General features: G+C 34.6%; 2 protein-coding genes across 4 annotated transcripts; one reads left to right on the top strand and one right to left on the bottom strand.

Moving 5' to 3' along the window:
- The first annotated feature begins 806 nt into the window (after positions 1–806).
- On the top strand, positions 807–2,322 carry LOC133843544 (probable protein phosphatase 2C T23F11.1). 3 transcript variants are annotated; one of them, XM_062277143.1, is made up of 3 exons: positions 807–954; positions 1,004–2,013; positions 2,069–2,322. In XM_062277143.1, exons 2-3 carry the CDS (start codon positions 1,027–1,029, stop codon positions 2,120–2,122), a joined length of 1,041 nt encoding a protein of 346 aa, XP_062133127.1. In that variant the 5' UTR covers positions 807–954; positions 1,004–1,026; the 3' UTR covers positions 2,123–2,322. The 3 variants fall into 3 exon arrangements, with proteins under 3 accessions (XP_062133127.1, XP_062133128.1, XP_062133129.1); XM_062277144.1 differs by having other exon boundaries at positions 811–954; positions 1,039–2,013; XM_062277145.1 differs by having other exon boundaries at positions 812–954; positions 1,042–2,013.
- Positions 2,323–4,285: 1,963 nt separating this feature from the next.
- On the bottom strand, positions 4,286–6,518 carry LOC133843634 (zinc finger protein ZFP2). The gene is given in 3 exon segments (XM_062277270.1): positions 4,286–5,265; positions 6,069–6,242; positions 6,244–6,518. Coding segments are annotated over 3 exon segments (1,281 nt in total). The 5' UTR covers positions 6,489–6,518; the 3' UTR covers positions 4,286–4,403.
- Between the last annotated feature and the right edge of the window lie 6,939 nt (positions 6,519–13,457).

Here is a 13,457-nt window from a genome sequence, read left to right as displayed (position 1 = left end):
ATAAAAGCATAATCGAAATGTGTTTTTTATTTTAGGGGGCTTAAAGCAATTAAAAAACTTTTATATATGAAAAATTATAAAAGCATAAGCGAAATTTATATTTTAGGGGGTTTGAAGATGAAGGATTCGCAGAATATTATAGATTAAAAACTTCAATTTTGCTAGTTAAAGAGCAGCGAAATGTAGAGTATACGGAAATTCGGTGTTTCAAACTTAAACAGATAAACTAAGCGATAAAAGAAACCATGTAGAATATGTATGAAATACTTAGAACTATTTTCATACACTTGCATTTTTATAGCATACTTTTCAGGGCAGCAATAATTTTTTGGGTAATTTGCTGAATATGTAAAAATATTGCAAAGCTGGATTAGGTTGCCATATTGGTAACAGAAAATTGGTAATAAAATATAATAAATTTAAAGAAAATACATTAAAATATATAAATATATTTCACAAACGTTTTGGATTTTATTAAACTCGACTTTTTACAATTTTATAGCATACTTTTTAGGGCAGCTATTGGAATTTCATAGGCAAATGCATTTGCCATTTAAATGGCTGAATAAATACGTATACTTGATTGGGATGCCATATCATTAAAAGAAAACTAATTTAATGAAATAAAATTAATATAAAAAAAAAATATGAATAAATTCCATAGATTTTGTGGATTATATTAAATGCTTCCCTTTTTAGTTTTCTTCTTATTTCATAAGCTTCAAATAAATCCATTTATTTGTATTAAAGCACAGTTTCTCAAAGGAAATATTTAAATGACTAAAAAATGTTGTTTTAACATACATAAGCGAGGGAACAAATTTAATATAAGTAGACGCTGTGAGTTCAATCTGTTTAGCTATAAATCATTTTTATTCCCCTAGCTCTCAAGCCAGTAAAGAAAGTAAGCAAAGTATTTAGAAATTTTGTGATAAACGTTTATTTGACCAAAAGGTAAGTGAAAGAGATTGTCAGAAAGTGCTTCAACTATCGTCTGATGTAGGACATTGGATCGCCTTTGATCGAATGACTTTCCAGCAGTTATATAAGTTGATCATGGGCCAATCACTCTCGGAACCAATCACCACAAAGGACACGGCACGTTGTGCCAATGCCTCCTTCCTCGTTGGCAGCAGCTGTATGCAAGGCTGGCGCGTTGAAATGGAGGATGCACACACTCACATACTCTCGTTGCCCGATGATCCACCAGCGGCATTCTTTGGTGTCTACGATGGCCATGGCGGAGCAGCTGTCTCGAAGTTTGCAGGCAAACATTTGCACAAGTTTATCACCAATCGACCCGAGTACTTTGGCAGCTCCATTGAGCTGGCCATGAAGAGGGCTTTTCTCGACTTTGATCGCGAGATGCTGCACAATGGCAGCTGGGGTGAACAGATGGCAGGATCCACTGCCAACGTGGTGCTCATCAAGGATAGGCGACTCTATTGCGCCAATGCTGGAGACTCGCGAGCTATTGCCAGCGTAGGTGGCATGATGCGACAACTGTCTGTGGATCACAAGCCTGGCAATGAGTCGGAGATCAAGCGTATTGTGGCTGGAGGTGGACGTGTGGAGAACAATCGAGTCAATGGCAATTTGGCTTTGTCGCGTGCTTTGGGGGATTTCATGTATAAGCGCAATACAAATATGAAGCCAGAGGAGCAAATTGTCACAGCCGATCCAGATGTTTTGTGCTGTGACATCGGCGAGGATTGGGAGTTCGTTGTGCTCGCCTGCGATGGCATCTGGGATGTGATGAGCAGTCCTCAGGTGGCGGATTTTGTCCGCGAACGCATCGCTGCGGGCATGCAACCGGATCTCATCTGTGAGCAGCTGATGGACTTTTGCCTCGCACCGACTGCCTACAATTATGGTCTGGGAGGTGATAATATGACCGTCATCTTGGTCTGTTTCTTGCATGGAAAATCATATGACGATTTGATACAGCGTTTGGGTGGTCCTAAGATTGCAAATTTTGAGATTCCCGTCGGTGATATTGGGCCTGATCTCAAGGTTTGTAATTACATTAATCTTGATCGAATCATTCTTAAAAGTTTTGTTGTTACAGAAAAAACCTCTAAACACTCCCAATGTCAGCAAAAGCAATATGAAGCATGCTTGATTTTGATGTCCATTCTTCTTTGTTTATATGTTTCTTAATTTTTTGGCATATTTTCTATTCATTGTCGTACATTCATATACTTTAACAATCTCATTTGGACAAATTTTAGCGCTGTAAGTATTCCAAATTTTATAGTCAGACATGAAGTTCAATGACTTCAAAACCATGGGAAATATACGTTTTGAATAGATCATTTAAAAGTGATATCTGTTTTAATATGAAATTAATTTTAAAATGTAATTAAAAGTGCTTTCAAATTTGCTATTGAGTTTATTAAAATTCAAACAATTGTTTTAAAATCTTAGCGAAAGTAAAATATATATATAAATATATCGAAAACTTAGTTCGGTTTTTTGAATTGATCTCTTAAATATGTTATATGCGTGAATTGTCACCTTTGAGACTAGTTAAGTAAAAATAAACATATACCAAAAATTTCTTTAGCATTTCAAACAGAAATTTTCGAAAAACGCCGAATTTGTACGAAAATAAAACAACGATTTTATATATATTTTATAGTAAACAAGAAAAAATTCCTAAAATCAATATTAGCTCTAAAAATAGAGCTAATCCAAAGCTAAAAGAATAACTAACATAAAATTTTCTTTTTTTTCACTGTAAATAGTGTCTGAGAATAATCCATATATTTTATATAAATTTTAAAGGTAATTAAAACTGCTGCTACATAAAAATAAATGATTTTAAAAGATGTAGCAAAAAAATTGGTTACCAGTGTATCAATCATTTTTTATTTTATTAATTTTAAATATAAGAAAAAAAAAACAGATATATTCTATACAAAATTTTATTTTGAATTTTGGGTACTATATTATTTTAAATACAATTAATGGCGGTCTAAATAAATAAAACATTATTTCCCAAATAAAGCAAGGTTTTATAAGATGGAAAATTTCTGTGTCAATTAATTACTTATCAATCTAATAAAGTATCTGCAAAATTTTTGTTTTGTTTTCTGGGCAGCCACAAATTTTCATTAATTTGTTGAAACTCAGTGAAATAGTTTTACTTACCATATTTTACAATTCCAGCATATAAAAGAAAAGTCATAGTTATTTTCAGGGATCGGTGGATCTCTCGTTTAATATTTTGAATAAATGTGCGATTCTATAATACATAATGTACTCTCTATACATATATATACGAGTATATCTATATAAGTATCTGTATATTGAATATCTTTGGTCTGTTTAGCTGTAGGTGTCGTTGAGTATACAAAATGCAGTGAGTTTCTACAAACAACGCAAGAAAGAACAAAATCAAAAAAAAATCAAAACAAGAAACAATATGTAATAATATTAAGAGCTACGAAAATGTACAAAATAATAGATAGAGATATGTCAAATGTACAAAAAATATATATGCACTATATATAGGTATAAATAAGTATATAATTAAGTATGTGTGTGTGGCTAATTAGTGTTATAGTTATGACAATTCGTATTGCACCACATGCGGCCGTAATGTGCTTAAAATAACGCCGACACATGCACATAGGGGGAGGATTCCCCTTTCACCTTGCCACTGTCCCCGAAACAGAGATTGTGGTGACAGAGGCAGAGGCAGAGGGGAAGGTGCAATGCTGCCGGGTTTAAAGATAAAGAAAGACTAGAGATTCGCTCGTTGGACTTCCGTGCTGTGAAGCAGGAAATTGTCGCAATTTGTCTTAAAAACAAAGAAATCATTATAACGTAAAGATATTTAGTAAGTAATATAAATATGTATGTATCTAAATAGATGTAAGATGTAAGAGTATGTGTATTATATGTTATATTCTAATATCTGTGATGATCGCTGGGGATCCGTCGTCTGGTTGTATAAAATCCATATTCGCATAGAGTATATATAAGTATATATGTTTTTGGTTTTGTTTTGTTTTTGTTTTTGGTTTTCTTGTGGTTTTAAGTAGTGCTAAAAAAAATACTGGTAACATTTTTTGCAAGTCTCTAAATCCTCGTTACAACTAAGTGCAGATCGTGCTGCTTCCCTCGATCGTTATTCAGATTATTATTTTTTGGTTTTTTTTTTGTTTTTATTTCTGTTGGAATCGTCTACTACTCTCTATAATGGTACTTTAGCTCTTTTCTCATATTTATCACATATTTGTTTACTACAGTAAGCTCCTAAAATCGAATGCAAAATGGGTTTTACTTTTGTTTTCTGCTTTTTTTTTTTGGTGTGGTTCCTCAATTAGTTCTCTCTCTCTCTCAAACACTTTTTTGTCTTTTACAGTCAGACCGGGGCATTGATTTACTTATGTCAGCTAGGCAACCATGGCATAGTTGCCGGTCAGCTCGAATGGACTCGTTTTGGCCGAGTGTGTGAAATTGTTTTTGGGTGAAAAGTCAACGGGTTGCTCCTGATCCGCCTCCACATTGTTGGGCATTGTTGTAGCTGCTGCTGTCTGTGCTGTTGTGGCATGTGGAAAGTGCTGGTGATAGGGCAACGGCAGTGGCAGTGACAGCGGCAACAAATGTTCTTGGTACACCGCACTCGGATGCTGCAACACTGTTGGTTGCAACACCGCATTGCGCTTAAAGCTCTCATAGATGCCAAAGGAATCGGTATGAGCTCCGGGATAAGCATAAGCTAGAGCAGCTTGAGCTTTAGCTTGAGCTTGTCGGCGATCCTTCTCCTTCTGCAGCAACTTGTGCGCCAGCGTTGACTTTGCTGAATCTGGAGAAACAGATGATGTTGACTTTGCTGTCATTGTCTCTCCTGTAATTTCCAACTCCGTTTGCTGCTTGGCTGTAGCACGTGGCAACGATTCGCTGCGATTCTTCATGCAGGAGGATTCCTCATGCTTGTACAGATACGATTTCAAGGCAAACGCTTTGCCGCAACGTGCGCAGGTGTGAGGCTTCGTGTTCGAGTGTGTCTGGATGTGAGCACGCAGATTGGATTTGTCCGCAAAGGCTTTGCTGCACACGTTGCACTTGAACGGCTTCTCTCCGGTGTGTGTGCGTATGTGTCCCTGCAGCAGCCAGGGACGGGAGAAACACTTGCCACAGTACTGACACTCGCAGCCCTGGTTGTGGGTGCGCACATGCATCGAATAAGCAGGCATCGACACATACACCTTTTCGCAGTACGGACAATGTCGCGCCTTCTTGTCCATAATTGACCTGCAATGCAAGAGAATTTTCTATTAATAAAATATAGTTTGTATACTGATAGAAATATAGTACATACATGTGTTTTAAAATCAAGATTTTAGTTAAAGTACTCAAAATTTTGATCCAAAACGTATAGTTTCAAAAATAAATATAATATCTTAAAGCCATAAAATGCATCTTGAATTCGAAATCTTTTGATAAAAGACCGACGTTTTTAACAATAAGAGTCAAAATCGGATATTTTTAAGACCACAATTTAATATTAAATAACTTAGAAAGTTACAGAAGAGTGTGATCGACTGAGAGATACCCGATTTATATGTTCAATAAAAAGCAATAAAAATAATAAAAATAAACACCAAAAGATGTAATTGGTATGTTAATATACTAAACTATACTATACTTACTGACTATATAATAAATATACTAAAATCTACCGAAATCGGTATTTGGTATATTGACATATTATAACAACAACAACAAACAAACAAAATATACCACATATTCCCATATATATACTGTATATTAATATACTTTATTCGCAAAATATACCATAAAGTTAAAAAAATATACTATATTGTCAACGTAACTACAGCTAAATAGAAATTTATACGATTTCGATTGGTTCGAAAGGTAAGGTTACAAATCCTGAATCTGGTATTTTTGGTATTATTTTCAGAACTTGGAGTTTTTCAGTTTAATGCTCTAAGTTTTAATAATTCGATCTTATTTGAAGAACAACATTATTAAGATAAATATTCTCAAATTCAGAAACTATTCTCTATTTAAGACTAGAGCTTAGTTTTTCTTACCTGTGGGTTTGTCTATGGCGCGCCAGATTGGAGGAGGTGGAATACTTTTTGCCGCACTCGGGACACGTGTGCTCATCATCCAGCAGAATGGAACTAGAACTGGAGCTAGAGCTGCTGCTGTTCTGTGCCGGCGATTGCTCCTCGCTGCTGCTGTGAGATTGAGCACTGGATTGGGCTGCTGGCGCAGGAATTGGTATCGGAGATGGTGCAACGACGAACTTTTCGGCGATCAAACACCTTGTGGCTGTACGAATTGTATGTGGAGTCATCGTCGGAGGAGGCGTAGAAAGTGTTTGAGGGCAACATTTTGGCGTTTTTGGCTGCCGTGCTCAGCGGTCCAGCCGCCAGTGTAACATCGGCCAGCTGGGTGAGATTGTAGAGCTCCTCGGGTATGGGCGTGGCCTGCTGATCCTTTGTCATGTCGTCTGGGGGGGTCTGCAAGAAGAGAGAAACAAAGAATTTGCTACTTAGAATGACGTATGACAGCGAAAAGGTGAAGCAACCTGCTAAATGCGCAACAGATGCGTCATTAAAATTAACCAAAAATAACACACAAATCAAAAGATTATAAAAATATGTGCGCTATGTGGCAGACACAAAATTAATATGGTATTCAAACTAAAATGCATCGAGCATAATGCTGTTCATATTAAACTTGTAAATCGCAGACTTGTGTAGCGCATTTAGCTGTCGTTATGCTCGCTTTCGATTTGTGTTTTTATTTATGCGATATATTCATCAATTTTCTAATTAAGGACGAGCCAAGAGGCCAAACTACAGCACGCCAAAGTCGTCTGCATCATAGTCGTCACCTTGCTGACTGCTTGAGGTTGCCGCCTGCTACAAACACAAACACTAACACACGGGGCGTATGATTAACGTCAGCAAACAGCAGCAGCACCGGCATCGAATGCGGCGGCACTCGCACTTGTTGGCTGCTTTTCTCGTTGGCGTTATTAGAAATAAATTCACGTCGAAATGCGCATAATTTGTGCATGTTGTCTTGGCATTGATTAATCTCACACGTAATTGCCATCACTAAGAATACAATCCCCTCTCACTCTCTCTGCCCCCATCTGTGCCCTAAAATAACCACACAGGTGGATCGTCAGCTACTTTATAGTATAGTAAGTGCTAATCATATATTTCTGACAACTGAGAATATCTCCAGCTGCAGCTACCCAACTGTTGGCAGATGAAAAACTATTGAGGAATGTGTTGAAAGATCTATTTATTATAGACAAGCAAACTCAATAGAAAGCAGCTATCTAATAAAAGGATTAAAAAATAATACTTTGAATGAAAGATCTATTTATTATAGACATGCTAGCTTAATAGAAAGCAGCTATCAAATAAAAAAATTTCAAAGTATACTTTGTACAAAAAATATATCTTAAAAAAGTGAAGAAAATTTGACATAAAGTTTTCATTCGTTTCAATAAGGATTTCAAATATCAATGAGGCATAGCTAAGTATGAGAAATGTATTTTGTATACTTTTTGTATGTATTTCGAGAGTCTAATTAATCCTAATCATCTCAATAAAATAAACTTTACTATTAAATTTAAAATTTATACATAAATTTGTACTATAAATGAAATATACAAAATGTAAAACAAACTACTCCTCACTCGAAAATACAGTAGTATATATATCCTTACAAAAAAAAGTATTCCTTAAAAAAGAAAAGCTAATTTCCTATCAATGATTTCATCATTTAAAATAAATTTTGAAAAATATTAAAACGAGAATATCGGGGCTAACTAATTACAAAATAATCTATTTTGAAAGGCAGTGAAATATATTCTCTATAATGAGAACTCATTTGTAAATTGAATTGTATGCAGTCAAATATTTTCAACACATTAGAAATCACATATTGAACAAAATGATCAAACTTTGCACTTTAAACAAAAAATTTCCTCTTATCAAGTTAAAAATCAATTCAAATTAAAGTTTTCATGGCTTATAATAAAATTGTAAAGCAATGAAATAAGAAGAAAAAGGCGCGTAAAACCCGAACATAAAGTAATCTTTTAATTTCGTCTAATAAAAAAGTATTTGAAAAGGCAATTAGATATTTTCGCAATCAAAGTGAACTCACTATTGAATGGAATTCCATCCTATAAATTATTCAGAAGCGAATAGAAATTATCTTTCTAAAATATTTCTTAAATCCATAAATGTATTTCAAAGTTATCCCCAGTTACTAATTTGTAAAATATCGAAATTATAATTAGGCATAAATAAATATGAAAAATACCAAACAAAAAGAGAGGTTTTTTTTAATAATTGCGAACTCACTCTTAAATTTAATTATATGCTATAAAATATACACAAGTAAATAGAAATTATCTTGCGAAAAGAAGAAAGAAAATATTTCTTAAACTCTTCATTTCATTTTAAATTGTTCATCGCTATAAATTTGTAATATATTGAAATTAGAGCAAGGCATAAATAAATATGAAATAATCTTTATAGCTGGATCTAAACAAAAAGAGATATTTTCTCAATAAAAGCGAACTCATTCTTAAATTGAATTGTATGCAATAAAATATAATTTAAAATTATTCATAATTCGAAAATGTTTACTTTAAAATCAAGTTTCCACATAACATGATTATATATATTGCCTTTTTTTGGGGCAGTTTCATTATGAAAACCGTAATCTAAGTGATCAGATGAGCCATTAAACTTTTCCAGGCAATCAAATTTTATATTTCCGATCTCACTTTTGTCTTGTTTATTATTGGTGTTGCTGTTGTTGTTGTTGTGTTCTTCTTATTTTTCGTAATTGTCTAAATAATCGATTAATTCTTATTGCCACAACTGAGGCAGGGGCAGGGGCAACTACAGTGGCAACAGTGTGTGTGGGGGGGCAAGTAAGCGTTGCGGAGGTCATGTGCGCAGTGTGCGGCAACGTTGCTGTTTCGCTTTTGTTTGTTTTCCTTTCTTCTGTGCGGGAAAAAAAAGAATTCTCTTGAGGCCTGAGGCCAGCCGCGTGATTGCGTGGGCTGCTCCTCTCCCTCTCTCTCTCTGTCTCTTTCTATCGTGGAGGGGCAACACAACACAGCATTTTTTTTTCGCCTAAACATGAGGCGCCCCTAGACTTTTTGCAACCTGTTGAGTTTTGTCTGCGTTTTTGTTTTTAATAGTTGTGTTCTTGCGGTTGCCGAAAATGATGAAAATGAATTCATTTCGAAGAGTACATCAAAATGTTTGTGGTCATAAAACTCAACTGAATGGAACACCTAGTGAGAGAGAGAGAGCGAGAGAAAGGCAAAGAGAGGTAGCTAATTTTGTGGATATAGCAAAATCGGATCATAAATATCGTCTATGATGGATGCGAGTGGGAGCCGAAATCGCGCCAGACATATGTTTCTTCTACACGTATAATTTGTGTCTAAGCATTATTTATACTTATAACAAGCCCCTCAACCACCTGGCAAATGCGTACCTGTCTGTTCCACAGCAAAATCACCATTCTATATAATGTATAAGTATATATATATACAAGATTTAAGCAGAAATTCGTGGGGTAGCACTTTTTTTTTCTTGGCAATTTTCTTCGACTACTCGAAGCTGACAAGTGGGAAAATTGTGTCTGCATATGAGAACAAAATTCAAATGTCTATGCAATATTTTCGATGTCAGGCAGCAGCAGCAACGCCAAAGTCCGAAAAGTCGCATGTTTTTTTGACAGGCCGTTAATTAATTATTCGTTGGCCCGTGCCCGGCCCGTATCGCAGATCGGCAATCGCATGTGACATCTCAAAGAGCAGGAACCAACCAACAAAAAAAAAAAATCGAGAAAGGAAAATGCTGCGAATCTTAATTGGTGCAGGCCTCCAACTGGCAGTCTCTTAGCTTGGGTAGAGGATGGAGCAGGGGGTGATATAAAGGGAAGGGGGGACTCTGCAGCACATGTTGCTGCCTACAAATCGAATCACATTAATTTGGTTAAAGCTGCTTAAATATGATTATGAGTGATGCATACAATTTGAGTCAAGTCTGCCTATATTATAATTTTGGTATACTATGTAGTTTGATTTATTTCATTTTTAAATGGTAAAATATGTGCTAATGATTGTAATTAAAATAGTTGGGGTCTACATAAAATGATAAATAATTAAAACATTTAAATAAATTATTAATCATTTTATGTAGACGTCAACTATTTTAATTACAATCATTAGCACATATTTTACCATTTAAAAGACAAAGAACAATAGGAAATTTAACGAAATTGTGTTGCGCATTTAAAGAGCTATTAATATTAGCATTATTTTATTTAATCAAATTATTAGTTGATTTTATATATGCTAGTTTTTGTATATTATGATAATAATATTTGAAATTGAAGTTAGGCGCTAATGATTGTAATTAAAATACAGTCAATAAAGTCAAAAAATAATAGGAAATTTGAAAAAAGTCTAAGATTTGTTGGGCCTAGTTTGAAATAAGTATTAAAAACTGAACGCCTTACTCCAACAAGGAATTGTATTTGATATTTCAATAAAATAATAATTATTATAATAAAATTGCTTAATTAGAGTTCAAATTCCAGTTCATGTTATATAATATATGCAATATATGTTTTATTATGTATTTGTCATTATAATAGTAGTTGTCTTTATAAGCCAAATACACAGACGATAAACACCAAATATAATTTAGAAATTGAACAAGTAGGAAAACAATGAGAAATTTAACAAAATACAACGAATTTATACGCATCTATTTAAGTATATATTAAAACTTTCTTATTTGGTTTTTTAATACAAAATAGTGCATTCTTCTACGAAAACAAAATGTTAAAGAAAAATGCATATTAATGCTTTCTTTATCGAAAACAAAGAGTTAATAAAAATATTCTAATATTCATCCATGGATTCACCAATGAAATTTTCCTCAAAAATCAACACTTTTTTGCCTCCCAGAGAGTTTACTAAATTGCATAAATAAACAGCTATGTTAATTATCGTAAAATGATCTCCAACCTTTCCTTGACTTTTGAAATTATATTTTAATGTTTTTTAATAAAGTAAAATGCCACCTGAAGAGACTGAAAATATTGACTTGAAATACTCGAGTGTGACGCCTACATCTTGAAATTGAATTTTGAAATGAAAATGCAACAAATTTTTCCATTTCGTGTTGATTACCAATCAATCAAGCAGTCAGGCAGTCAATCGAGCGCAAAAACAAAAAGAGATTTAAAATGTTAGCTCTGCAAATTGTGCAGAACATTTGAGATGCAGTAATGAATTTATCAATTAAATAAATATTTAAATAATTATAAATTCGCCACATGTGCTGCGTTCGAGAACTCGAAGTGAATCAATGCTGAATGTATATATATATATATCGAATATATAGCAACTGACCCATCTGATCCGCATCCGTTGAGTGTGTGTTCCGAGTGCATTTTGTGTTGAACGCAACGAATGGCACAATGGACATGAAAATGCTTTTTGTGTATATTTACGGTAGAAATCTGCGCAAAATAAGCCGAGAGCAGAACAGAGCAGAGCACCAAAGAAAGTTCAAAGTCCTGTTAATGTACACAAAGCACAGAAATGTTAATGGTTATGCCCGGTTGAGGTTGCCGAAGAGGGGAAGGAGGTACAAAGCGGAGGCGGTTGATGGAGGCAGAGGTTGGCCTTACCAACCAATGGCCGGCCGGTGGTGGCTGCTGCTCGGTTCGACTATTTATAAACCACAAAACAGCCCCAGGGGCAGCAGCCTAGAAAGAAGAAGAGTAGAGAGAGAGGGAGAAAGAGAGAGATGGATGGCAGGCAGTGGAAATGTGCATAGTTTACATTTTAGTTCAAACTTGAAAATGCAAGATGGAGCAATAAACAAATGTTGATGCTGGCCACGGCGCCTGGAGTGCCGTAGTCGAGGGCAAGTGTCAATGCCACACACAGGACTCCCTTTCCAATTGAATTGAATTGTTTGGATTCGATAATCTCCCTTTCTATCTCCCTCACTCTCTCTCACTCTGGGTTGTTTATAGTATCGATGCCCTGCTCAATCGTCGCTGGACTCATTTGCAGTCGCATCGGAAGCATGTTTACGACAAGCACCAATTATAAACAATGTCGGGGACACACAAAGGATTTGCTCTACTATTTACATTAATCTGTAAACTCACATCGTCGTCACATCGTTTGGCTTCTGGGTTGTGCACCTGAAAAGCACACATTTTGTGCCTAATTATGAGCTGACATTGATCATAGTTACAGATACTCTATAGTCTATATATCTTATATTTTAGGTTGTCATATTTTGCGCTATGCGTTCTACGCAGTTTCTTCGGCTACAACGACGCATTTTGCACGCTATATGTGACAAGAAATTTAAATGATTAGCCAGATATTTACATACTATATACTATATTTGCTCATATTTGTCGTATTCTAACTATTTACGCAACACAGTTCGAGAGGAAGTGAGATTGAAAAGTCGAAAACTGTCAACAGTTCTATATAATATGCATACACTGACAAAAATATCGTTTTCTAAAATCAAGAATATTCATTTCGGTTTAAATGCTGCCAGTGAAAATGTTAAGTAGTTCGAAAGTTGAGTATTTAACACATATGTAGAACTAAATGTCTCAATACACGCCTATTAAATAATAAAATAGTAAAAAAAAAAAATGAAATATGTGAAATATAATGTAATATTCCTAGTATCTTATAATACGATTTATTGTGTTGAAAGTATAAGACTTTTTTCTCTAAATAATAAGAACTTGGTCTGCTATCAAATATTCTTGAAATCAAGATGTGTTTTCTAACTTTTTAGAAAAAATATCTTTAGCACATACACAAAATCTTGATTTTGAAACATTTCTTTCTTTCAGTGTATGCCAGTCACAGCCTGAACTGTCGGTCGTAGGGCAGTCGGATGCGGAGATGATCATCCATCTGCTTGGCCGATCATTGCCAATGCAAACACATTTCTCACGTAAATGTCAAAATATCAAAGAAATAATAATATTAATTTAACAAGTGTGGCCCGCAACGATCTCTTCTTTCTGGGTCTGAAGCGATCATATACAAACTTAGTAATACTCGGTAAAATTATGAAATTAATGTTGACCTAGGAAAAAGTAAAGAAAATAGCATCTTTCGGTGAAATATCTAATTTTAGTAAGAAAGTAAGCTGACAATTAGTATAAGTGTGCTATTAGTTTATGTAAGTGTTTTGTCACCAAATTTAGTAGCTCTAACTTTTAATATTGTCTCTGAATCGGCCAAATATATATAGAGATCGTCAGCTAGTCAGACGAATAATGTCATAAATCGTGGCAATAAAAACTTAGTTGTTGACGTAAAACAGATGAATGCTTTCAACGGTTGCAGACAAAATTTTATGATA

This window comes from Drosophila sulfurigaster, chromosome 3, assembly GCF_023558435.1.
Source record: "Drosophila sulfurigaster albostrigata strain 15112-1811.04 chromosome 3, ASM2355843v2, whole genome shotgun sequence".
Classification (NCBI taxonomy): domain Eukaryota; kingdom Metazoa; phylum Arthropoda; class Insecta; order Diptera; family Drosophilidae; genus Drosophila; species Drosophila sulfurigaster.
This window is presented reverse-complemented; position numbering and strand designations above follow the sequence as displayed.

Coding starts and splice junctions, on each gene's coding strand:
- LOC133843544 (XM_062277143.1), top strand. CDS start 1,027: ATGACTTTCCAGCAGTTATATAAGTTGATCATGGGCCAATCACTCTCG. Junction 2,014..2,068: donor ATATTGGGCCTGATCTCAAG/GTTTGTAATTAC, acceptor TTGTTGTTACAG/AAAAAACCTCTAAACACTCC.